The 27,763-nt window shown below is 42.5% G+C and overlaps 1 protein-coding gene and 1 long non-coding RNA gene across 2 annotated transcripts in view; one reads left to right on the top strand and one right to left on the bottom strand.

Moving 5' to 3' along the window:
* The window catches only part of LOC311050143 (leucine-rich repeat and fibronectin type III domain-containing protein 1-like protein), a 195,782-nt gene that overhangs the window by 103,202 nt on the left and 64,817 nt on the right, over positions 1-27,763 (bottom strand). The window contains exons 4-7 of the mRNA XM_084064113.1: positions 27,283-27,536; positions 25,088-25,328; positions 23,008-23,165; positions 21,878-22,258 (exon numbers count right to left, since the gene is read on the bottom strand). Coding sequence (XP_083920239.1) covers positions 21,878-22,258; positions 23,008-23,165; positions 25,088-25,328; positions 27,283-27,536 — 1,034 coding nt within the window. The remainder of the gene's footprint in view (positions 1-21,877; positions 22,259-23,007; positions 23,166-25,087; positions 25,329-27,282; positions 27,537-27,763) is intronic.
* Positions 16,385-17,422, top strand: LOC311050145. Its single transcript, XR_014601264.1, has 3 exons — positions 16,385-16,420; positions 16,959-17,174; positions 17,225-17,422. It is a non-coding gene; the product is annotated as an uncharacterized lncRNA (long non-coding RNA).

Raw genomic sequence — 27,763 nt, 5'->3', positions numbered from 1 at the left:
CTCTCTCTCTCTCTCTCTCTCTCTCACAAACACAGTCTGTGTGTGTGCACGTTACAATGTGAAATGCAGCCAGTATAGGATTGGACATAATCAACCTCAGTCTCAATGTGGATCAGTGGTACAGTAATTGTGTTCCTGGTTTGTAAATCCATAATTAAGCGGAAATTGCGGAGCAGTTAAATTACAATTTTGACTATCTTCTACTCAGAGGATAATTGAATGAGGATAGTTGAAGCAACACTAATTGCTTTCTATTCCAACAGAAGATATTTGCATGATATTTGCATGTGTAGGACATAAAACATTGGAATAGAAATAAAGGCTGGTAGACAGTAGTAATTTTAGAAATCCCCTGATCATCCCTCAGGCGGGAACATCTTTTCAACTTTCTGAAGCTAATAATGTATTGTTTACACATAAATATAATATTTAATACTAATTTGAATGGTAATACACACACAAAATAAACACTGACTCAAATCTCTGCTTTTACGTTCAAATGTCTTTGAACATTTTTGATTGATTCAGTAGTACTGCAGTATGGGTGCAACAGTTAATCAATCTAATCAATCTAATCGACTATAACATATAATTGATTTTAAAATATAATCAAATTTACTCAAATAATTGATTAAAAAAAATAGCAATAAACTCCAAAGCTGAAGTGTCAGACCTTAACACCCAGCTTTTAAATAGTAAACCTATGTACAAATCAGCTTTGTCATATTATATTACAGTACTTCCATCACGTGTTGATCATAATTTCACCCTTGAAATGGATACACAGTTTCTCCTTGTCACAGCAGTCATACCTCCTGGTTGTTTCATACTGTGTAACACCTGAACATGCCCAGTACATACAGTATATAGCAGTGCCTCAGTCAACACACACACACACACACACACACACACACACACACACACACACACACACACACACACACACACACACACACACACACACACACACACACACACACACACACACACACACACACACACACACACAGACAGACAGACAGATAAACAGACAGACACAACTACCCTCCCCTTCCCAATCGACATTCACACACGCCAACACACCTCAGCCCACCCAGCATTGCTCCAGCCGCTACCACCATCTGTTACAATATTAACACGCGCATACCGTAGAGGTATAATATAACTAGAGGGCGGATTGCCCCGCCCCCAGCTATTCATTTCAATGAAATAGGCTCTATGCACAGCAGCCATATTGGGAATGAATTGGGCCCCTTCCTTACTTCCTTCACAGGTGTTACCAATGATACTAATTAAGGCTCTGTTCCATTTAGTGTGGCATAGTGGTTGTCTTATTTTGAAGGACCCCCATAATTTGTACACTCTCAGAGTTACACACCCGCCATAAGGGGCCATTTGGGAACCAAAATGGAGTGTTTCTAGTGAGCCAACATGCTCAATATCAGCACCCTGACCAGAATGGAACAGAGCCTTCATTAGTATCATTGGTAACACTTTGAAGGAAGTAAGAAGAGGCCCAATTTATTTCCAATATGGCTGCTGTGCATAGAGCCTATAGACCACCGAAGTCTGACGTAATTTACACATCCTTGGCTTGTCTACCTGGTTCGCGGTTTTCCACCCCCATTCTGAATCCCATAGACGTCTTTAATATCGCGTCAAATAAGAACTGTGTTCCAAAAATAAACAAGTGACCCCGGCGGTTTGACTCATATGGATATGAAGCATCAACTGACGGTGAGAAAACGATAATGTTACTTCCGCCGAATTAGTTACATTTTCGCCAGAAACAGACTGTATCAAATATAAGTGACTGACTATCATAAACGATACAGAACCTCCACCCTGACAATATCGCCGAGTCAGTTTGTTTATTTTTGGACCACAATTCTTATATGAGACGATTCTATGATGACCCAATGTTATTCTCCATAGCGAAATTACTTTATGAACCTGGGGATGAACGAGTGACGTCAGGACTTCGGTGGTCTATTGCTCAGTGGCGTTTTGAAGCACCCGGAAGTAAGACATATTGGTTCCATATTGGTTCCATGGGTCCATTCCACTGGTTCCATGGGTCGTGGCGCTTCGTGAGCAGGCGCACAAACGGCAGTAGCATTTTAAGTGCATTCTCAGATTTGACCACCAGGCTTGGCCGCTTCACTGTTCTACCGTGGTTCTGGGGGCTTGGCGCATATACGCACACATACACACGACACACTTTGGACACTAAGTCAAGGCTTAATATTTCATATGAACACCTTTATCCTATTTATCCCATGTTGTCAAATAGTGTATACTTAAAGTGCAATATGTATGTTTTCTTAATTGCTTCAGAATCAGAATGAACTTGATTGTCATATGATTATCACATCACACTCTTTTACACAGGTGGGAAAGAGTGAGTGAAATTAGCTCTCAACATTGCAGTTACAGGAAGAGTTATAGTAAGGGTGAGAGAATAGAGTAGAAAGGAATACAGAATTAATAGGAATCAAAGTAACATACTCTTACTAAAGAAACATTTGGACATGTTTAAATACCATATCAAAAATAGCCAATCTCAAGCTCACAACGTGTTGCGATGAGCTTGTACATGGGTTATTTTCGTTATTTTTGCGACACCATCCAAGGAAGTTTAAATAGGGCTTGAGTGGTTAATCAGACTAATCAATTTAGTTGATTACAAAAATAATATCAATACAAACCCTTTATAATGCATGCCTCATATGTCAGAGATAGTAGTGATTGATAGTTGTTTTACCTGAGCCCACTGTAATTCATTGAAATTGATTTTTTTATGCAACCAATCATACGAGTCTACTATTGATAGGGCAGGGAGGCAAAGATAATGACAATGAGAGAGAGAGAGAGAGAGAGAGAGAGAGAGAGAGAGAGAGAGAGAGAGATGAAAGTGAGAGAAGAAATACAAATGTGTGTGTGTGTGTGACCTCTTCCTGCCCTCGTCCAGTTAGGCAACCGTGAGGCGAATAGAATTCTTAATATAAGTCTGGACACACATTATGCAGGCACACTACTACAAGGAGGGTTGCCACACAGGCATAATATGCAGCATATTCACACTCACACCGTTTCCAAACAAACAAGGTGAGTAAAGGAGAGTCTAAGAAGAGAGCTAGAGCAAGATGAGCAACACCGGCACTCGCCAAGGAAACGTGCTGTCACCTTTCCTCTTCAAAATGTACACCTGCAACTTCCGCTTCCGTGTGTGTGTGTGTGTGTGTGTGTGTGTGTGTGTGTGTGTGTGTGTGTGTGTGTGTGTGTGTGTGTGTGTGTGTGTGTGTGTGTGTGTGTGTCCATCCTTTCAAACGGACACACACACAACATAATATTTGTGGAAGGTATTTGTGTATGCTGTACCACTCCCAAAATATATATTTTTTATGACAACACTAACCACAAACGTTTTCCCACAGCAGGGTTAATTGCCACGGAAATTATTGTGATCCAAGATCAAAAACTATTCTGCTTGCACCACGGTGGCTAATTGTCTGTGTTATGTAACACAAGCATAATCACACAAAAATATGTAACCTCTTTAGAAAACAGTTGGTTACTGCTGAAACTCATCTGAAGAAATTTGATTTAGCATTTTCCCTGAAAAGCATGCAGAGCTTTTAGGATGGTAATGGCTGTCAGTTGGTTGGTTCAAAACGCTTTGTTCCAGTTGGGTGTGAAGAGCAAGACTAGTGGGGATTTTAAGACTCTTACACCGGGACTCCACCGGAAATCCAGGAGAGCACTTCAATCACTTGTGTGTGCATTCAGGCAGCGCCAGGTCTCACCTCTAGTCTAGCCTCCTATCGGTTGGTGGTTCTCTGAAGTGACATTGATAAGTGACAAGGTTGACATTTTCTCTAACTTTAGAACAGGTCTAGCACTAGGCGCTAAAAAGAGCTTAGGTAGCAGTGTATCATAGACACAATCACAGGCAACATACTGTAACACAGAATAACTTGAACATACATACATACATACATACATACATACATACATACATACATACATACATACATACATACATACATACATACATACATACATACATACATACACTGTATATACAGACAATCAGACACTAGATGTGAGACAGTCAGGTCGGGTTAGACAGCCAACCATTGTTATCATTCTACAGCCTCATGGCACTGGGAAGAAATTACTGTTTGAATCTTTCTGTAGGCATCATAGATATGCGACTGATTTGTCACAGCTTTTGTATTTTTGCATATTTTATGTACAGGGCGATAATATCAAGGATGTTTTTACGTTTTGCCCAGGCTCTCTCATTGTACAGAGGATCAAATGATATCCAAAGGTTGCCGCCAATGGTTGAACTTAGCCTGGCGTAGCCAGACTATACTGTATCACTGCGTGGATATGATTCTGGTGCTTCCATGAGGACGTTTTTTTTCCCCAAGGGGCGGGATCAAAACAATGGCCCTCAACGCAATTGGTTAGACCTACAACCAACTACCAATTACAGTCTCCCATATTCGAATACTGGGCCCTGATTGGTCCCCCACGTCTTCTGGAGCAGGAAATGGATTCTCTATGGAGCGGTGCCAGACCCAAATCGCAGAGTGCAATTTTTTTTTGCACTCGCAGATTCGTCTGGTCCCAGGCTAGGTTGAACTGGCTTTCTTAATTACTTTTCCTAGATTGTTCCTGTTGTCCTTTGTCTGGTTTCTTTTCCAAAACATGAGAGCATAGGTCACTGGCAACACTGTGGTAAAACATAATAAAGATCAGCATCATACATCAAAAGACCAATATGTTTTTGGAGGAAAAGGGGCGTGGACTGTGCCTTCCTGTACAGCAGGGGTCTTCAACAGGGGGTCCGGGACCCCTAGGGGGTCCTCAGAGTTACTACAGGTGGGCCGCCAGATCTTTGTGTGATTGGATATTCTTTTTGCCAGACCCAAGGGGTCGGCCTACATGAGGCTTTGTCCGTCCCCATTTCGTCCATACATGGGCAAAAAAGACCTCGTCTGTCCCCCTTCCGTCCATACATGGGCATAAAAGGGACAGACAGCCTACATGAGGCTTTGTCCGTCCCCCTTTCGTCCATACATGGGCATAAAAGGGACCTCGGTCTGTCCCTTTCTTCTCCATACATGGGCATAAAAGGGACACAGGCTGACATGTCATGCGAAGTGCGGCTTAGCCGTGACGTAGTGCAGAGCACTACGTCACGGCTAAGCCGCACTTCGCGGCTTAGCCACACTTCGCAGCTTAGCCGCACTTCAAATTAACCACTTGAACCCTATTATCCCTATTCTGAAGAGAACTTAAAGTAATACTAGGTAACGTTTTCAGTAAAACTAAAGTTAAATTCTATATCTTTTGTGAGTGGCAAATGTTTCACAACACCCACTCCATGAATTTCACCCCCGAAAGCCTTTTATTTATATATTTTCTATTGAACGCTGTCTAGCATGACTTTCCCTCGAAAATGACGTCACCTGGCCGGAAAATGGAAGCGGAAATGCACCAGGTTCCTGTTTGGCCAGGAACTACCGCGCTAATAACAAATGGAAACTCACGCTGATTTTAAGAGATTGTATGATTTGAAGAACGAAAAAAAACAGAACAAGAAAACACAGCTCACGGTAACTAATGCTCCACTGGCTAAGAGAAACGATCCACAGATCGTATAAAACAATTAAAAGAACGCTTTTTGAAACACTTCCGTCTTCCGGTGAAAACAAATGGAATTCTGGGTGACGCAGTAATAAAGAAACGGCCTGCAGTGACAGTAATGACCAGCAGAGGCTGCTAAAAGTCGTTTTTTGGAAATCTGCACAGAACAACTAGGTTTGGTGTTGGTCTATGAAATCTATGAAAATACAATTTTACACAGTATGTAGAGGGGGTCCCTGCTTCATCTCTCTTTCAGCTAGGGGGTCCTTGGGCTGAAAACGTTGAAGACCCCCTGCTGTACAGTATGTAGTCTGGGAGGGTTAGCGTCGGAGCTTGGACAGCAGGGGCGCGGCCACTGCGTTGTGATTCAAATCAACAGCCAATGAAGAAAAGGGGGCGGGATCCACATGCAGTGGGTGATGCATCTAAATAGGATCGACGGGAAGCAATTTCCCCTTGAGAAATTTCGGCCGCCATTGTTGTGTACTGCTGTTTGCCTCTCGTCGGACTTTTTAGACGAGTTGCACAGCTCTCAGACCGGTAAGAGGCGTGTCCGCTCAGATTCAGAGCGTGACGTACATCCCGCCCACAAATACCAGGGCTGTGGCCCAGAAGTTCCTCGCCAGAGCTGGCGAAAACTTCTGGGAACTCAGATTATACAGTATGTAGTCAGTGAGTTGTCCTTCCAGTTACATTTGATACAGTATGTACTGTATGTGGTCATGCCTAGATATTCATATATATAATTGTCAACAGCGCCAATCTCATCTCCCCTGATGGTGGCCTAGGTGAGCAGTCTTTTTTCCTGAAGCTAATTGTAATTATTAGCTCATTTGTCTTGCTTACATTCAGTATGAGATGGGGACATTCACATCAATGAACAAAGGATTCAATGACTGCCCGCCCATTCATGTTAGGACATTTTCTCCTCCGATACGATCAACAATGTGTCATCGGAGATTCTTTGTGATCGAGCTCTAGATTATGTTATGTTGTAGACGATGCACACAATTGGCTTGTGTTGAGGCGCCCGCTGGCCTAGCGGTCCAGGTGCATACCACATACGCTGGTAATCCAGCTTGACAGTATGTCGCGGGTTCGGCTCCCGATCCCGACGACCTTTACTGTGTGTCACCCCCCATCTCTATCCCCATATCCTGTCATCCTACTGTCCTGTCAAATAAAAAGGCATTCAAATATATTTAAAAAAAAAAACAATAGGCATGTGTTTTCAGTGATATTCAGACAATTTGGGTTGAAAAGTAGATCCCATATTTGGGTGTTAAGTTTAGCGGCAGAGTCTACAGTTCCATGATAACATTTAGGAATCCACTAACAGTGAGAGAGATAGGTTGGAAGCCACTTGAATGCCAAACAGTGTGCAGATTAGAAGTGAGTTTGCAGAACCCTGAATAGGCTCAAAATGCATGCTACCTAGAGGATGCGGGCTGCCTGAGGAAGAGCTTTCCACCTTTCCTTTTCTCAATTCAGCCAATCACAACAGGGACCATTAAGCGGCCACTCTGAAAGAAGTTTGGCTTTTGCTCAAATCCAACGAGCCATCAGTGGCTGGGCTTGCGTTGTGAACAGAATTATACGCTCTAGGCTGAATACACACACAGAATACATAAATCATGAGCTGGTGTGTAAGAAAAAGAGAAGATTAGTTATTTCTTCTTCTTCTTTTTTACAAAATAGGTCTGCGAGAGATGCGTGACGGCTAAGTGTGGGTGCCGAGAGATGAGGTTTTATGACATTATGATTTGGATGTAGCAGGAATCAAATTGGAATGCTATGCTCATATCCATATCCATATACAGTATAACGTATAACGTAACGGTTTCTTTATGGGGGTCTAAATGGACCCTTACAAGTCTGTAACTCTGACAGTATACAAATGGAACCAAATGGACCTGTTAACCCATTAAGACCCGGAACTGTGTCATTTTTTTATTTGAGCTAAAAAGCATAATTTTTTTATTTTTGAAAAAACGTGAAAATGTGTGCAAATCTTCTGAATATATATATTTTTAAAGCGAACATTTTTAACTCAAATCTTTGCTTCTGGGGGGTCCCTGGAACAAGATACTTTGATGGGGGTCCTCGGCCAAATACATATAATTTTGGGAGTCCTTGACATGAAAAAGATTGAGCACCACTGATATAGAAACTTACGTTTTTCAGAATACTGTTGAGATTTAGGAGACATGTAGAATCGGCTTTCAGGTCTCAATGGGTTAAAAATGTTTGGTTTGGCATTGTGTCATCCATCCATATAGTGAGCCTCGTTGGACCCTGTAACAGGATAAATGATCCAGGTGACCCCTGTCACTGATCACAGATCAGTGGGGCTATTATTACAGAGTGGCCTCTTGCTCAGAAGCCTCATTTATGGGTCAGCTTAGCGCACACAGATCAACCAGTTCATGGCGCAGTGCAACTTTTGGTACTTTAAGTACATTTTGATACCAATACTTTTGTGCTTTTACTCAAGTAAGTTTCGAATTCCGGTCTTTTACTTGTAACAGACTATTTAACAGACTATATGTAAAACGAGGAGATGTTTGAAAGACCGGAAGAGTCTATCTACCTTACAATTTGAATCCTGCGCCATGTCGGTTGTCAGTATGTACGTTGTATGTACGTTGCACCGAATATGGACACAACGCCAGTGTGACGTAATCTCACGACAGCATGACATCACGATGAGACGGTCGTCCCGAATATGGACACAACGCCAGTGTGACGTAATCTCACGACAGCATGACATCACATCCTACCTATAAATTCTAGGATGCCGTCAGATCGCACCAGTTCGACGGCTTCCATAGTGATAAATAGTAATAATCTATAACCATAGAAAGAGTCATAAATGCTCATAATCATACTTATAAACTAGGCCCATTCATCATAACTACTTAGGTGATTCCTGCCTTCTCCTTTTCTCCCATTCTGCAGGCTCTGCCATGACAACCTGTGGACCTGACGACGTTGCCACTGTCTTTCACACCATTTCATTCTTATCCACCCTTTACACAAATAAACTGCTAACTTCATCTCCTGCGATTTCAACTATCTTTTCACATTGTACACCACTGCACACTCCCCACAGGTCTGCCATACCAGGTCTGAGTAATCACAAAGTGGGTTTTGGTCATTGGAGAGGTGATGCACGTCACCTCTTTCTGAAGTGGGTACTTTCAAAGCCTGCCGTGGATTTAGGAGAGCACAAAACTCTCTCTCACACTGTGAGGTGCCTGTAAGGTGGCACTGCAAAGTGAACGACGCGTCACGCTAGACGTTCGGGCCGCATAGCGGCCCGAACTTCTAGTGAATATACAATATCCATCCTGTCGCTGTTATGAGTACATTAAGTATTCCTTGTCATCCTGTCAGCAACCTGTCCATGCTCCCACAGAGTCTCTTTCTCACTCTGGGTGAGACCTGCTACTGAGAGGGTGCATCTCAAGTCCTTAAAGTGAATCCTCGTTTCCCTCACTTGCGTCCTTTCCTTGCAAGGAAAGGACATCCCTCCCACCGAAAATGCATGGAGGAAATGAGGTGAGGAGAGAGGAAACAAATAAATGTTGTTTAGTGAAGTGGAACGTGAATTCCCCGGAAGCGCCAAGGTAAGCGATGTCCAGCATTTCTGATGAGAACAACATAGTCCCTTGTAGGGACGTTATATTGCCAGCTGGAGGTCATGAAACCTGTGTTGTGATTGGTCAAAAAAGACAGCTTCCAGGGGAAGTAGGGGTGCAACTGTCAATCAAACCAATCAATGTAATTGATTATTAAAAAACATATTGATACGTTAATAAAATGATCGATTAATAATCAATCCCTATTTTGGGCATATCATTATAGGCAAAAAATATTTCAAAACATTTAGAAAAATATGAAATCTTAGCATATCTATAAGCTCACAATGTGTTGCAATGTGATTCGTTGTGAGCAATTAGATTGGCTAAGTATAAAACTGGGCTGAAGTGGTTAATTGATTGATTGATATATAGTTTTTTAAAACAATATTCAAAATGATTATTAGTAGAATAACGGCAAAAAAAATATTCAATATAGTTGCAGCACTAGGGGGAAGTACCAGTGGTGGAAAGAAACTAAGTACATTTACTTAAGTACTGTACTTAAGTACGATTTTGAGGTATTTGTACTTTACTTGAGTATTTCCAATTTCCAATACTTTTACTTCTACTCCACTACATCTCAGAGGCAAATATTGTACTTTTACAATTATTTGAAAACTTTAGTTACTAGTTACTTTTCAGATATGAATGATTGTATTACAAAACATACATTAACCACTTTAGCCCTATTTTATACTTAGGCTATTTGAAAATAGCCGATCTACAAGCTCACAACGCGTCGCATCGCGACGCGTTGGGAGCTTGTAGATCTGCTATTTTCAAATATTTAGTACTTTTACTTTTGGTACTTTAAGTACATTTTGATGGCAATACTTTTATACGTTTACTCAAGTACATTTTTAATTCTGGACTTTTACTTGTAACAGAGTATTTCTATATTGCAGTATTGGTACTTTTACTTAAGTAAAGAATTTGAGTACTTTTTCCACCACTGGGAAGTACACACAGCAGAAGTCCCGCCCCTACAGACAGCCTGAGGTGGTTACCAGGCTTTTCTCCTGGTAAGATGAGGAAAGCCTGGGAACGAGGTTAATCTCCCCCCATCACCGAAGCAACGCAAAGCAGTGCAGCCGAGAAAGGAAGGCACACATCAAATAATACAACAGCGTTATTCTGCCAGAGGCCAAATATCTACGCACACACACAAGCACACACACGCGCACACACACACACACACACACACACACACACACACACACACACACACACACACACACACACACACACACACACACACACACACACACTATATATATATATAATCATAAACACATCTAGTCACTACATTTTGCAATCCATGAACGCAACCACAAGTGCACATGCAGACAAAAGGAGAGGCCGCTTTTCTGGTAGATAGCTAACCCATTGCAACCCTCTGGATCACACGCACGCACGCACGCACGCACGCACGCACACACACACACTCTAGTCATCTGTATTCAGGAGTGGTTTGTTCATTGTACAGCCTCCTTCATGCTCTGATTTCCTTGAATACAATCCCTGAACAATGGCGTCTTTCTAATGCAGAAATTAGTATTAATTGCGCTGCCTGGTTAGATGAAGACTGATTATATAAGACACAAAAGTCATCCATTTTCAATATAATGCTATATATGCCATACGGTACAGGATTCAAACTTCGCTTTGGAATCCTTGCATGTAGAACCGAAGGATATTCAACAATATGCCTGATTTATACCGGCGTCACACACCCACACACACACACACACACACACACACACACACACACACTCACTCACTCACTCACTCACACACTCACACACTCACACACTCACACACTCTCACACTCTCACACTCTCACACTCTCACACTCACACACTCTCACACACACACACACACACACACACACACACACACACACACACTCACCAGGTTTAACTAGGGCAGGTACACACTACAAGACATTAGGTCCGATATTGCTGTCGCCGACATTTTTTGGCGCTCGCCGACAAAACCTCCCGACCTGACGCAGATCGGCCTTTGATCGGCGAGAAAATGCTCTGTGTGTGTGAAAGGCTCTGCGACCCGATGTGGCCGCGATTCTCCGCTCTGCGACGGCTTTTCAGATATCTAAATTGTTAGATATTCATCTCTGTCTGGGACAGGACAAGAGACAATATCATACAGTGTGAAAGGAGCCGAGACCATTCTGCGAGCAAATCCACGCTGCAGCCAATGAGAGCACATTACAGCAACCGTGGCTAGGGGAGCGTCGCTGGATCTGACCACAACAAACAGTCCCTACCACAATATTACCTTCCAGTCCTGTATTAAGTTAACATTATAAAACTAAATGAGAAAGTGAGCGAGCCTGGTGGGCTGTTTATTTTAGAGGAATTGTACAGAGAGACAGAGACAGAGCGAGAGCTCTCTCTCTCTCTGTGTGTGTGTGTGTGTGTGTGTGTGTGTCTGTGAGTGCAGCATGCCTGTGACACACGCTGTGTCTGAACAGCGTTGCCAGATGTTGCGAGAGAAATAAGCAACCAGGTCTATGAAAACAAGCCCAAGAAAAGGCCACTTGAGCACTTTAAACCTATTTACAAATACATTGGATATTTGAAAATAGCCAATCTACAAGCTCACGTTGTAGATAGGCTATTTTTAAAGAAGACATTGGGGGGGGGGGGGGGGGTTGTGGAGTATTTTCCAAATCCACACAGATCTTGTATGGGGGTCTATGGCACAACATATTTTCAGAAGGGGGAGGTCTGCGCATCTGCGGACAAATATTAATTTGGGGGTCCTTGCCATGAAAATGTTTGAGAACAACTGGTTCAAACAACATTAGGAAACAAGGCCAAAAAAGCAACTACACTTTCAAGCAACTTTACAGAAAAATAATCCCAAAGTCGCTTATAATAAGCGGACATGGCAACTGTCACAGCGGAATTAGCGCACTTGCCGTGCGAGAGAGAGAGAGAGAGAGAGAGAGAGAGAGAGAGAGAGAGAGAGAGAGAGAGAGAGAGAGAGAGAGAGAGAGAGAGAGAGAGAGAGAGAGAGAGAGAGAGAGAGAGAGAGAGAGAGAGAGAGAGAGAGAGAGAGAGAGAGAGAGAGAGAGAGGGGGGGGGGAGAGGCATATCACGGGATACCTCGATTAAAATGAATTGGAATAAACAAAAATGTATGTATTGGGTCTGACTCTGGAGATAGCATCCTAGTGAACTATCCTACAGTGTGTCAGCCCTTGTCGGGGATCAATCGTGTTGTGAAGACCACAACGATATTATGACAGCCGATTTCAAGGAATAAACTCCTGCAGTGTGTTATGCTTAACGATCAGATGACCCCCCGACAACTTTAAGGTCCTGCAGTGTGTACTTGCCCTAAGGTGACACTTTAAGAAGCTTTTGCAGTTGTCCCTGACATTTCCCTTAGTTGAACCCTTTAAGTTGATCAATGGTACAGAGGTTTGCATTTTAAAGGACTTGTGTGCCATTACGTGACCAGAGAGCATTGCAGCTAAAAGCAGTCATGAAATGCACTCTGAGATGTTTGAGAAGTGGCAGTTCTAGGTAAGGTGAGGTAGAAAACGTAGATTTATTTATTTTAGGTTTCTTTATATAAAACCCATATGGGTGTCCTGGGAGTTCCTAAACAAGTCCAACCAATGTATTGCTGCAATACGCAGTGATGAGTGCAAAACATTATTTGTAATAAGGCAGAGCAATGGGGTATACAATATCAGTGAACATGCACCGTGGAGGATGCGGCAGCCATGTAAATAATATCACAGTAATCAATAACTGTCAGAGTGGTGGCTTGTACAAGTTCCCTGCGGCATGCTAAGGTGAAGCAGGACTTATGTGCAAGTTGAAAAATCTCATTTTTATTCTGAGTCAGATGGAGAGGAGAAAATGGAAGAATGGAAATAGTGGATATAACACAAGACTAAGGTCCACTATGGTTCATCTCTGTTTTCCATGTGATGTTTCAGTGAGCAGAGAGTTTTTGTTTCCCCAAAACTCTCCTGACATCATTATATCATATTATTATTACTGCTCTCATAGATGGTCAATGCAATTTTCCTCTGTAGAAAATAGCTTCCGCTCCAACTTGCTAAATCCATCATTTAAATATGGTGGTCTATGACAAAGGTGCAACAAACTCTTGAAGGGAGACACACTAATGACTAATTCAGAATCTACTGTTCATACAACCTTTGCGTCGTACGATAACGGGCCTTATAACAAGCAAAATTGGAGGGGAAACGCCCCCGACGAAAAATGCGCCTTGCGCCATAGATTGTCTAAGTAAGGCCCTGTCTAAAAGCACCTCTAGTGGCCTCTAGAGGTCACGCTGCTCACTACCAGATCAAAAAGGACAAGTACCACCCAAGTCACAAACTGTTCAGAACCCTACAACGACTGCGGCCGGGCTAGGGGACCTACCGCAGTATCAAGAGTTCCACGACCAGGTTCTGGAATAGTTTTAACCCGGCTGCTGTCAGAATGCTGAATGAGGCATGAGCCCCTCTTCAGCAGCCTGACAATAGATGGTACTGCCCAGCTGGTCGCAGACTTTCTGGCTCTTCCTGAACACACCTGTGGATTATACCAGGGACAAATGACTTTGGACTTAGCTCCCCCTCGGACATACCTGTAGACTACACCAGGCACAGATTACTTTTTTTTTGTTGCTCTCCCTCATGGAGCTACTTGTGGATTATACCAGGGTCAGTCCCACCCTCAGGTGGACACGCACTGACCTTTTGCACCTTAATCCCATGTATAATGCACAAACCTTTTTGTCTTTTTTTGTCTTTATCATTGCGCTTTTTTTTTCTCTCTAAGCACCTTAACGTCTATAAGTATATCATGCACAGTATACATACATTGCTACTATGCTCAGGCACCTTAGTTTGTTTCTTTATCTCAGGTACTTTGTAAATATGTATATAACTTGTTTGGCCTTCTATTGTTCTCTCTTCTTCCCCTCTTCTTCTTCTCTCTCCCCACTCTTCTTTCTATGGAACTAACGTTGCGATGGGAATGATGTACAAAAACAAATTTCACCCACTTTTTTACCTTGTAAACCTGTGATGTGACAATAAACCTGATTCTGATTCTGATTCTGAAAGTGGATTGAACCGGCAGACATTACTATGCTTAGTGCCCCGTGCTCTCACATAAAAATTCAATTCAAAAAGGTGACAGAAATGGAGGTGGAGCAACAATAATTGAAGCTACAATGTGCCTTTAAAACAGAAAATAACCAGACATTTTGTCCTAAGGGTGGCTTTAGAGGAAAGTCAATGGAGTTATCAAAGTCAGTAAGGTTCATCCTCCAACCTGCTTGCTAGATGATGAGATATATTGTGTGCAAAGTTGAACATTTGGTCCGAGGTTGGCGCTAGAGGAAAGGTCACTAACATGGAGTTTTGGCCTAAGTGTGGTGCTAGAGGAATGATTATGGGGTCACTAAAATCAGTAGGCCTATGGGTCATCCTCTGGGGAACATGACATTGAATAGAAAATCCAGCCAGATATTTTGTTTTGTAGACGGACAAACAGAAGGACAGACCAACCGAATGAACGACTGACCGGCTGATATCCTTAGAGCTCTCCCTTTAGCTGGGGCTAAAAGAGGCTTCATGAATGGTAGAGGTTACACCTGATTTACACTTTGTTGTGTTGAGCTTGTAGATCAGCTATTTATATTCAGACTTTACATGAGCCTGTCCCTGGGCCAGCTGATATAGTGCTACAGTAACATGGTCCCCCCCCAAAAAAACAAACACACACACACACACACACACACACACACACACACACACACACACACACACACACACACACACACACACACACACACACACACACACACACACACACACACACACACACACACACTAATCATCTGTAGTCAACCTATCTGGATACCAGCAGTAGGTGGACTGTTGCTTCGGGAATGTCCCAGACGCTTACACACGGCTGTATGCAGACCGCCCCTTGGGAGGTCAGACCACAGTCTTGTTCATATGTTTTGCCTAAGTACAGGGCTACTGTGAAGCAAATGAAACCTGCAACCAAAGTGAGACATCTATGGTCAGAAAGGAGCAAAGAGAAACTCAGAGATTGTCTGGAGGACACAGCATGGAACTGCCTGTGTGTCCATGTGCAGACTGCAGATCTCTTACATAATAGACAATGTACTGTAACTGAGACCAACTCTATCAGGATTGTCCCCAAAAACGAAGACATGGGTATCTAAAAGAACTGAAGCAATGTCTTTTTTTTTTTTTATCGTGACAATGTGTGCAAATCTTTAGTTTGAATATATATATATACTTTTTTAAAGCAAAAGTTTTTAACTCAAATCTTTGCTTCTGGGGATTTTTGCAAATGTCTTCTAAATCCTAACAGTTTTTTTTTCCTAAAGTTTTTTTTTTTTTTTTTTTTTTTTTTACTTATGTTGCTATATTTTCAATGGGTTTCAAACTTTTTTCATGTCAAGGACCCCCAAAACAATATGTATTTGTCCACGGACCCCCTCCCATCTAAAAAATATTTTGTTCCAGGGACCCCCAGAAGCAAAGATTTGAGTTAAAAATGATTTGCACAAATTTTCAATATTTTTCTAAAAATAGCAGATCTACAAGCTCATAGCGCGGCACTCGGTGCCGCGCTATGAGCTTGTGTATCTGCTATTTTTGAATATAGCCAAAGAGATCTTAAAATGACACACATGCGTTCCCTTCCCGGCCTTAAAGGGTTAATGAAAAGAAAACGTCTTTCTGCAGTGGTGGCATTTAACTGCTACACGAGAAAAGGAGATAATTACTATTGACTACAGATATAACTTCTACACAGGTAATGTGAGACAAGTCTGGGAAGGTCCCAATGCACTAATATGCAGGAACAGTAAAAAAGCAGGGAAATCTTTTTTTTTTTTTGCTCACAAACCATTTTCTTTTTTATTTGCATCTCTTATAAGCTCTTGTGAGTTCATTTTCATACTTTGTGAATCTTGCTGTGGATTTATGTAAATCCATGTGAGCCAATGACAATAGAGTTGTATTGTCCCAAGTCGAGTCCCAAGTCATTTGGTCCCAAGTCCAAGTCGAGTCCCAAGTCGTTTGGTCCCAAGTCAAAGTCGAGTCCAGTGGTGGAAAAAGTACTCAAATTATTTACTTAAGTAAAAGTACCAATACTGCAATATAGAATTATTCTGTTACAAGTAAAAGTCCAGAATTCAAAATGTACTTGAGTAAAAGTAAAAAAGTATTGGTATCAAAATGTACTTAAAGTACCAAAAGTAAAAGTACTAAATGTTTGAAAATAGCAGATCTACAAGCTCACAACGCGTCGCGATGCGACGCGTTGTGAGCTTGTAGATCTGCTATTTTCAAATGGCCTAGGTATAAAATAGGGCTGAAGCGGTTAATGTATGTTTCATTATATCATAATTTATATCTGAAAAGTAACTAGTTACTAAAGTTTTCAAATAATTGCAGTGGAGTAAAAGTGCAATATTTGCCTCTGAGATGTAGTGGAGTAAGAAGTAAAAGTATTGGAAATTGGAAATACTCAAGTAAAGTACAAATACCTCAAAATTGTACTTAAGCACAGTACTTAAGTAAATGTACTTAGTTACTTTACACCACTGGTCGAGTCCCAAGTCGTTTGGTCCCAAGTCCAAGTCGAGTCCCAAGTCGTTTGGTCCCGAGTCCAAGTCGAGTCCCAAGTCAATCCAATCCTCAGGTCCGAGTCCAAGTCGAGTCCCAAGTCATTTGGTCCCAAGTCCAAGTCGAGTCCCAAGTCATTCTGTTGTGGGCAAGTCAAGCCGAGTCACAAGTCGAGTCACAAGGTTGTCAAGTCGAGTCACAAGGTTGTCAGGTTGTCAAGTCGAGTCACAAGGTTGTCAAGTCGAGTCACAAGGTTGTGTCAAGTCCCTCACTACTATTGTTCCCCAGCCCAACCACAAAGCACTCAGGTTTATATCTTGAAGAGAGAAACCGTATCTTAAAGTCAAGAATTAAACCAGCATAAAGCTGTTCATTTATCCATTACAACATTACATGTCTGATCATTTAGTTGGACTAGGGAAAGGCTAAATTACACTAAAGAAATGGCATGTTTGATACAAAATTGTTTAATTTTTAACATTTTGCAAGCTCACAACGCGTCGCATCGCGACGCGCTGTGACGCGTTGCGACGCGTTGTGAGCTTGTAGATCTGCTATTTTCAAATGGCCTAGGTATAAAATAGGGCTGAAGCGGTTAATGTATGTTTCATTATATCATAATTTATATCTGAAAAGTAACTAGTTACTAAAGTTTTCAAATAATTGCAGTGGAGTAAAAGTGCAATATTTGCCTCTGAGATGTAGTGGAGTAAGAAGTAAAAGTATTGGAAATTGGAAATACTCAAGTAAAGTACAAATACCTCAAAATTGTACTTAAGCACAGTACTTAAGTAAATGTACTTAGTTACTTTACACCACTGGTCGAGTCCCAAGTCGTTTGGTCCCAAGTCCAAGTCGAGTCCCAAGTCGTTTGGTCCCGAGTCCAAGTCGAGTCCCAAGTCAATCCAATCCTCAGGTCCGAGTCCAAGTCGAGTCCCAAGTCATTTGGTCCCAAGTCCAAGTCGAGTCCCAAGTCATTCTGTTGTGGGCAAGTCAAGCCGAGTCACAAGTCGAGTCACAAGGTTGTCAAGTCGAGTCACAAGGTTGTCAGGTTGTCAAGTCGAGTCACAAGGTTGTCAAGTCGAGTCACAAGGTTGTGTCAAGTCCCTCACTACTATTGTTCCCCAGCCCAACCACAAAGCACTCAGGTTTATATCTTGAAGAGAGAAACCGTATCTTAAAGTCAAGAATTAAACCAGCATAAAGCTGTTCATTTATCCATTACAACATTACATGTCTGATCATTTAGTTGGACTAGGGAAAGGCTAAATTACACTAAAGAAATGGCATGTTTGATACAAAATTGTTTAATTTTTAACATTTTGCAAGCTCACAACGCGTCGCATCGCGACGCGCTGTGAGCTTGTAGATCGGCTATTTTCAAGAAGTATATGTTAGAGTGCTCAGGTGGCCCATAGTCGCTTGACTCGCTTCTTTTGGGCTGGTTTTCCTAGACCTGGTTGCTTGTTTTTCCTCACAGAATCTGGCAACACTGGCACTGATGATAACTGGACGGCAGCCGTCGTAGAATCAAAATGACCCCGCTGGGGGTGGCGATGGCGTTTGCACAGTACACACACAGATCATTCACAGGGAAAAAAACAAAACAAGTCATCCGAGTCATCTTGTCTCGAGTCGAGTCGGGAGTCATTGGCTAGCAAGTCCGAGTCGAGTCTCAAGTCTCGTTGGTCTTTTACCTTCCAAGTCCGAGTCGAGTCTCAAGTCTCGTTGGTCTTTTACCTTCCAAGTCCGAGTCGAGTCGCAAGTCTTTACATTCAAAGTCCGAGTCGAGTCGCAAGTCGTCAAATATGTGACTCGAGTCAGACTCGAGTCGAGTCACTATGACTCGAGTCCAATTGTCTGACATTGGGGGCCCAGTGATAAACATTGAAAGGCCTAATGCCTATCGAACTGGGGTTCCTTCCAATTATAAAGGTTGGGAAGCACGGCATGACTGAGCAAACAGAGAACACACATATAAATATACAGCACAGTATAACAGTAATAGCGTACAGTGAGCTGGAGTAAACTAGCGGCTTCTAATAGTGTCTTTGCCTTGTTTCTCTGCTCTAGCCTCCACACACACACACACACACACACACACACACACACACACACACACACACACTCAACAAGGCTGTTCTGTATGCAGAGCTGACATAAAGTTGTGTTGTTTAACACTGTGTGGGAGAACTATCTCCATATCTTATGAAAGTGTTAAAGTCAGTGTGTGCGTGCAGAAAAAGTGTCTCACAGTGTTCCATTTTGTGTGTGTGTGTGTGTACATGATGAATGCTGATGGAGTGGGTGTGCGACGTCTTAATGTTTTGAGGAAGCACATTCAGTGCCTTGCCACATTGTTCCAAACCTTGGATTAGAGTGCACTCAAAGACAACACCACCGAAACTCTTATATAACAAGAATAACATTATTTGCATGTGCGTGTGTGTGCGTGTGTGTGTGTGTGTGTGTGTGTGCGTGCGTGCATGTATTTTGTGTCCATATAATTAAAAAGTCTAGACAGGGCATCCCGATGGCTCTCCAGGTAGGAGTGCATACCGTATGGAAGGGGTGTAGTCTTGCAGCTGACACAGCTTTAGGTCCAACCCGGGGTGCCTTGCTGCATGTCATGTCAGCCCCCCCCCCCCCCATCTCCCCCTGTGCCGTCTTCCCTGTCTCTCTGTGTCCACAATCTAAAATATAGCAGACAAATGCCCAAAGAAAAAGTCAAAAAAGACAGCTGGTCAATGTGAGGGTCACTGGCAGATAGCTTGTCAGAGACACACACGTGCGCACGCACACACGCACGCACGCACGCACGCATACACGCACGCACACACGCACACACACACTATCCCAACGTCATGACCGAGTAGGTGCGGGTGGACGGTTGCTATGCAGTAGAACAGTTAATGCTCACCATGCTAAATGGCTCCTTATTCTCCATACTTAGCTGAGCTAGCTTGTGTAAACAGGTGTTCCCGACCATAATCCGAACATAATGACTGTTTATGTCATGAGAAAGAAAGAAGGAACGAAAGAACGAAAGAACGAAAGAACGAAAGAACGAAAGAACGAAAGAACGAAAGAACGAAAGAATGAAAGAACTGGGGGAATTAGAAGTGTCGATTATTCCCCTGTGCATACTGACATGCTGTTGGCAATGTATTAAAAATTGGTCTTGGTCCCTGGATCAAGGGAAGAATTAATAGGGAAGAATAAAAGCTATACACGATGTTAACGTCATTTTCACTATCTGGCAATAACCTGCCAAGAATAGACAAAGTGCACCAATTAAGGCAATTTAGTTTGCACACCTGAGTAATTTGGGCAAGTAATTGCTCCACTCCACTAACCTTCCTTGTGTATTGCACGTATTAAAAGCCACATGTCCCTCAAAACAGGATCTTTGGAGAACTGCCCCAGCTGTTGCCATGGCAACTTCACAACACAGTGGAACTGATCAGAGCTGAAAATAAACCGGGCTTTCCCAAGCTTACAGACACTTGGGTGGCAATGTTGCCAGAAGGATTTAATGCCGGGAGAGAGAGAGAGGGTTGGAGAGTCCCATACTGTAAGAAAAAAACATTCAGTCGAAAACAATAGGCTTTTGGAAACCCTTCCATCACTCTATGCTAGCCAATGCAGTATCGACTGCCTCTCTTGCAATAACATTGCATTGTGAAAAAGAAAAGGCTCACTGTTAATATTCCCCATTCACGTTTCATTATAAATAACTTTTCTAGTGACTAGTCAACCAAACCTTTTCCAAATAGGCATTCATTTATTTATGTATTTATTTTTACTATTTTTAAGTGGTAACAGACCATTAGCATCAACAGAAGAATACTGCAATTGAAACGGTACCAAAATAGACAACCCTCAGGCCACGTTTTCTATCTACTCCGTAGCTAAATTTACCCTTTTCATTTCAGCAAAGTACAGTGTGTGCAGTTGCCTGGCAATCTAGCAAACGCACTCATTCCTCTCATTCTTCCTCAAGTTCAGTGTTTTATTAGTTCAACATTTTCCTCAACAACTAATTGAACTCCTCAAACGCTGTCACGTTTTCCTCACATTTAACTAGCCAAGTTCATCCCTACTGCAATTACATCTTCATCATTCCAGCTGATTAGGTTTAGTTTAGTTTTTTTTTCTTTTCGTACGGCTGGATGCCTGGCTAATCTCTGGTACCATTTGTCAACAGCTCTCATCCTCACAGCTGTTGCTGTTGATTCAATCTCACACACAAGGGTCTTTGGAGGAATGCCAACAAACCAAAATATTAGCACAAAACAGTGTATGATAGATCGAAAGAGACAGACAGACAGACAGACAGACAGACCGACCGACCGACCGACCGACCGACCGACCGACCGACCGACAGACAGACAGACAGACAGACAAACAGACAGAGAGGACAACTGGACAGATAAAGCAGTGGTTCTCAAAGTGGGTCCGTCAGGGGGTTCCCCAACAATATTAGCTAACAATGCATCACAATCAGTTTTAACACACTATGCTTCAGCGATTCAACAACAGCCAACAAGCTCAGAACGTGCCACGATGCGACACGTTTGGGGTGCTCCTTCCATTCCGACATCTCGCCACTCCGACTAGTGGCTTCCGCGTGCGGTTAGGGTTAGGGTTAGGGTTAGGGTTAGGTATAGGGTTCGTTAACGTCGGAAAGGCGACATGTCGGAAAGGCGAAATGCAACCGACACCTTTTGAGCTTGTAGATTGGCTCTTTTTGGAAAGAAATCTTAATTTTTGACAATTTTAACAATTCTTCTCTTATGGCACAGCATCTTTTCAGATGGGGGTCCTTGGCCAAATGTGGCACAATTTCAGGGTCCTTGACATGAAAATGTTTTGACAAGCACTGGCATTAGAGGGATAGACAGACCTGTAAACGAGAGTGTCATCCCCGGAGCTGTTGTATTGAACCTGGAACATCCTGACTCCCAGTGCAGGCGTCTGACTGGTCCATCGGATGAGGGCGGAGTTTCCTGTTAGCTCCACCAATGAAACCCTTCGGTCCGCCCCTCTCGTCTCATTGCTAGGCAGTGCTGCCTTAGCAGAGGTCAGGATGTCGGAGGGAGCAGGCTCAGACGAGGGGTCTCGGCTACGGCTCGTGCTATTGGCTAGGTGGGGCATTGCCGTGACGACTAGCTCCACCCTCCCCGTGGATTCTCCAGCAGCGTTGGAGGCAATGCATGTGAAGTTCCCAGAATCCTTCAGGGCCGTCACGTTGATCTCCAGGCTTCCATTGGGGAGCACCATGGTTCTAAAAACCAATGGAGAAGTATGAGACAAGAACATGCATTAACCACTTAATCCCTGAACTTTGTTGACCACTGTCCTAGCCCCCTCCTTCTTCCCCCTCTACACCAAATATATTCCGCATGTGAAACCTGTTTAAATCTGAATGGGCACTAGAGTATTTTCAACAACCTACCGTACAAGCCTTTGAGCAAGGCCCTCCAAGGGGAGTCACTCAGTGGCCTACAATAGGCTCTATGCACAGCAGCCATTTTGGAGAAAACTTCTTACTTCCTTCACAGGTGTTACCAATGATACTAATGAAGGCTCTGTTCCATTCTGGTCAAACAGAGTCAGGGTGCCGATATTGTGCATGTTGGCTCACTAGAAATACTAGTGGGTCTCAAAGTGTGGTCCAGGGACCCTCATGGTTCCTTGAGAGGGTGTAACTCTGAGAGTGTACAAATGGAACCAAATGGACCCTCCCGGGTCCATTTGGTTCCATTTGTACACTCTCAGAGTTATGGGAGTTATTAAAAAGTTTGAGAACCACTGTGCTACACTAAATGGAACAGAGCCTTCATTAGTGTCATTGGTAACACCTGTGAAGGAAGCAAGTAAGGGGCCCAGTTTCTGTCAATATGGCTGCTGTGCATAGAGCCTATTGAGGATACATTAAATGTGACTACGTGAGAGTGTAAATTATTGAAAAAGAACAGGTGTGCTCGGTCAACCTCACTTGGATAAATGAAGGTAAATAGATAATGTGAGAACCTGGAGCCATTGGAGATCAGTCGTCCTTCTGGGCTAATCCAATGGACCTCAGGTTCTGGGTCGCCATTGGCTTTGCACTTTAAGCTGGCTGGCTGGCCCTCTAGGGCCACTGTACGCGGTGACTTGCGGGTCAAGACTGGTGGATCACAGATAAACTCCTACGAAAACAAATAAGTTAAGAGACAATTAAATTAAGAAGACAATTAAAGACAATATCTTGATGCAGAATCTCAGTTTTCAAAAGCTGATAATGTTTATGTAAGTAAATAACGTATGTATGAAGTACAACTGTTTCTTCAGTATCACTATCTAATCATATTTGTCGTGACGCATGATAGAGCTCAAGCGTGAAAAAGGAACTTCTGTTTAGACCACAAGCTTGCATATTTTGGTCAATTAAGCTTAAAGTACAATCCACCTCTCTCAAAACAATGTTTTCATTATTATGTATCTTAGGCATTTTGTGAGGGAAAACATCCCTCATTCTGAGTCCACTTGTGAGTAACTTGAATGGCTTTCTCTTTGAGCAGAGTAAGAAGCTTACCACCAAATGTGTGAATTTCTTCTCTAAAGATTGTATATCTGACAACTGAATTAAGAAGGCTAGGGACAGGGAAATCAATGCTGTGTTGCCTGATAAAATATGGACGACTGTACCTTCCTGCATTCGTACAGTAGTTGTTCATTAAACAGCAGACACAGATTAATTCAGTTCAAAGTGATTCAACGTTTTCATTATCCTAAGGTCATGTTGCATACATCTTACCCCTCTGTGTCTCCAATGTGTGATCAATGTAAATCAAATGATGGTACATTGTTGCATTTATTTTGGGACTAACCAGTAATTCATCCATTTTGGTCAATATTTTGTTTTCCACTCTCCTGACAGGAACTTGGCTCTCCTTGGATGCTCAGAGGACTCTTTCAGACAGCTTTATTGATGTTCATGGTACTGGAAAAACAGCTTATTCTCAAAGACTGGAACATACCAACATAAATTGGATATCCTCATGGAAAAACTGGTCAACATGAATGGGTATAAACCTGGGGTCCCTTTTTGCAATATTAGACTTAGACTTTTTCTTCTTTTTTGGTGTGTTTGTCACATGGGCCTGTTATAGCGCCACCAGGAGGCCGCTTTTTCCAAAACTCATTTTTTTGACAGTACTCGTACAGATTTTGTCCAAACATCACGCAAATCGGTACACAGTATCTCTATAGTCATTAAACGAAACCGGTATTTCTAAAAATGGCTTCCAAAGTTAGCAGGAGTGCTCCGTTTTGAACAAAATGCCTCAAATCATGATCATGATTTTTCAAATCAGCCTCATGGTGGCACTATAACAGGCCGATTCGTGTTTTTTACCTATAACTGCACCGATCTGTATAAAACTTTGTATGCGCACTCCCTAGAGGCCAAGGAAAAACCTTTGCCGTGCATTTTTCACATCTGCCTTTTATAGCGCCACCAAGAGGCCGACTTATGTAAAACATTTTTTTCTATATTACTCCTTCCCATGTAATCCAAATTTCACGCAAATCGGTATACATGATCTCTATAGTCATTTGATCAAGACGGATCTGTTGGATATTTCATTATTCCATCCTGATTGGCTAAGATTAACATCTAAAGTTTGCAGTAGTGGCTTGTTTGGAACAAAATACCACAAATCATGAACCGTCTGATTGCGGTGAAACTTTCCACGCACATTCACACTATGTTGAGGAACAAATGCCACCCTTTTAACATTGGCCTGTTGTAGCGCCACCAGCAGGTGAAATTTAGCAAAACACATTTTTAGAACAAAATGCCTCAAATCATGATGCAGTGTCCGATTGCCGTGCACGGCCTAGGAAGAAATGGCACCCTTTTCACATTGGCCTATTATAGCGCCACCAGGAGGCCAAAATAACCTACTGTACCTGACCTGGCGGAGACCTGTGCTCCGAGGAGCACTTTTTCTAGTTTGTATTCCCTTTTAATTGTACATACATTATTATTATTATTTCATTTTTTTTTAAATTGTATTGTGGTTTATGGTTTTCTGCTAGACATTAGCAATGTGAGTCCAGTCCCCACCTCTTCAGGTATAGTCCAAAAGTACTTGGAACTGAGGTCTGGAGGGGAGGCGCAGGTCTCCAGGTCATCTTCCCTTGTTAGTCTTCTTAACCAGAGGAGTTCACAGTTACAGTGCAGAGGGTTCCCACCAAAACTCATCACCAGGGAGGAGTGAGAACCTTGGGGCTTGGCATAGACAGGGATTCTCAGGAACAACGGGTCAGGAGGAATCTTTTTCAACTTGTTAGAAGTCATATCCAGCCTGTAGAGAAATGTGTGTGTGTGTGTGTGTGTGTGTGTGTGTGTGTGTGTGTGTGTGTGTGTGTGTGTGTGTGTGTGTGTGTGTGTGTGTGTGTGTGTGTGTGTGTGTGTGTGTGTGTGTGTGTGTGAGAGAGAGAGAGAGAGAGAGAGAAATTATTCTTTAGAATCTTTGCTTTTGTAGAAACATTTCTATTGTTTTCTTTGCACTTACTTGTACTTTTAGTACTTGTGCTTACTATCAGTGTACTTACTCTTGCATTTTCTGAAATAATCTATTTTTATGCCGTGGTTCTGCAAAAGACTAACCATATATGAGAAGGTCTGTGTCCGTGCGTGCGTGCCTGTGTGTGTGTGTGTGTGTGTGTGTGTGTGTGTGTGTGTGTGTGTGTGTTCGGAGCCAATCTCGCAAACCACTAGACCAATCTTTGCCAAATGTTGTATGCACTCTGCCAGTAGGCAGTATTTTTTTAAATATTAAGCCTTAACTTTATAATGAGAGTCACTGGGGCTTTGATGGGGCTGAAAGCTATAGCCCAAATGTATATGTCATAGATATAGACTGACATCATAGATGACTGACATCACAGGCTGGCCACTTGAAATCCCAGATCCACATTGGAGCCATGTCATGTGGATCCTGATATCCACATGATTCATTTTATTTTACATTTTTTAGATTTAGTTTTTGAGGGATGAAAAAAGTGAATCTGACACCGAGTCTGCGCCTCAACCAGTGTTGCCAGATTCTGTGAGAGAAACAAGCAACCAGGTCTAGGAAAACCAGCCCAAAAGAAGTGACTATGGGCCACAAGAGCACTTGTTCAGGAAACGAAAAAACAAAATATACGTTTTTCAGGAAATGAAGAAAACCTTATATTTTTAAAACAAAGCAATACTGCCTCATCAAAGTTGGTATAGTGATTTTATATATTGTCAGATACTTGCATGTGTCATTATATTATCAACACTGTACCCAAATCGCGGGTAAATCAACACTTTACCCAGCGTAAGTGGAGTTAGTAGTTTAAGACGAGCAGAAATCAAGCTGAAGTGGAGTTAGGTGTCCACAACAACAATAGCGCCACTCGCTGCTGAGGGAGAGGTTTCAAAAGGGTACAAATTCTCAAAAGCTAACAATGGATCTCCAAGCTCACAATGCATCACAACAACGTGTGAATTAATGCCCTGATGCTTCATGACACTTATTATATAGGCCTACAATAATAAACAGGACTTTAAATATTACAATAACTTCTGCAAAGAGGTAGTAGAACACTAGCGCGACAGAAATGCTATGAACGTCTTTCTTCTTGTCACATTGCTCTCCTCATTAAACACTTCATAGATTTTAGAAATATAATTACTTGTTTTCGTAACATTAGCGTCAGTGCTAAGTTTGATAAACAGGTACACTGCATAGTTTTAACAGACTACGGGGAGCTTGTTTAGGGTTACGTGTTCCTCCTCCTCGTTCACTGCGCTGTGCGCTCTAATCATGCTGTTAAAAAGCAGCGCTGTAGAGGAGAGGGGGGAGTTGTTTGTTTTTGACGGACAGTTTGAGGATCCAATGGAGTTGGGAGTTTTCGTCAGAGGCGCTTTTTAATACTTTTCATTGGTTCAAATGTTTTGATTTTTTTACACAGACCTAAAGGGTGTTCAATAGCGTTGATTTATGAAAAAAAAAAAAAAAAGCTTGAAAATGGAGTTAGCTGGTTTGTCCTGGACACCGACGATATACATCAGCTATTTGAAAATAGCAGATCTGCAAGCTCACAAAGCTTGTAGATCTGCTATTTTCAAATAAAATCTTGCGGGGAAATTATAATAAGCCGCTCTGGCAACCCTGGCCTCAACCAGCCGGTTAATGAGTTTTCACTAATATCACTTTGTCTGCAAGATCACGTTTGCCTGACCAACCATCCATCCATCCATCCATCCATGCAACCATCCTTCACCTGGCCAGTTTGTGTAGATTGGTGAAGACCCCTTGTGGAACGTTCTCTATGAGGTTGTGATCCATGTTGAGAGTGTTGACGTTGGTCAGGCGTCCGACCGTGTCCCAGGGCACCTCGGCCAGATTATTGTAGCTCAGGTCCAGATCCTCCAGGGTGGACAGGAAGTCATCAAAAGCATGCGGAGAGATGGAGTGAAGCTGGTTGTTGGCCAGGATCAGGTGGCGGAGATTAGTGAGGCCTTTGAAATGTTCGTCCTGGAGAGAAGAAAATGAATAGGAGTGGAGACAGCATGAAGCCATGACAGTCCAGAGATTAATATATATATCTCTCTCTCTCTCTCTCTCTCATATCGAGCCATCCTACCATCCATCACATAATTATCCTTCCATTCCATCCATTCAAACACCAGAGGTAACCACTTTTCCCATAGAAAGGAGATGGCATTCACTGCCGACCTTTTTTCTTTTTTCCATTTTTCTAC

This window comes from Gymnoscopelus microlampas (genome assembly GCF_963454915.1).
Source record: "Gymnoscopelus microlampas genome assembly, chromosome: 8".
Lineage (NCBI taxonomy): Eukaryota > Metazoa > Chordata > Actinopteri > Myctophiformes > Myctophidae > Gymnoscopelus > Gymnoscopelus microlampas.
The sequence above is the reverse complement of the archived record's forward strand: the minus strand, read 5'-3'. Positions and strand labels throughout refer to the sequence as shown.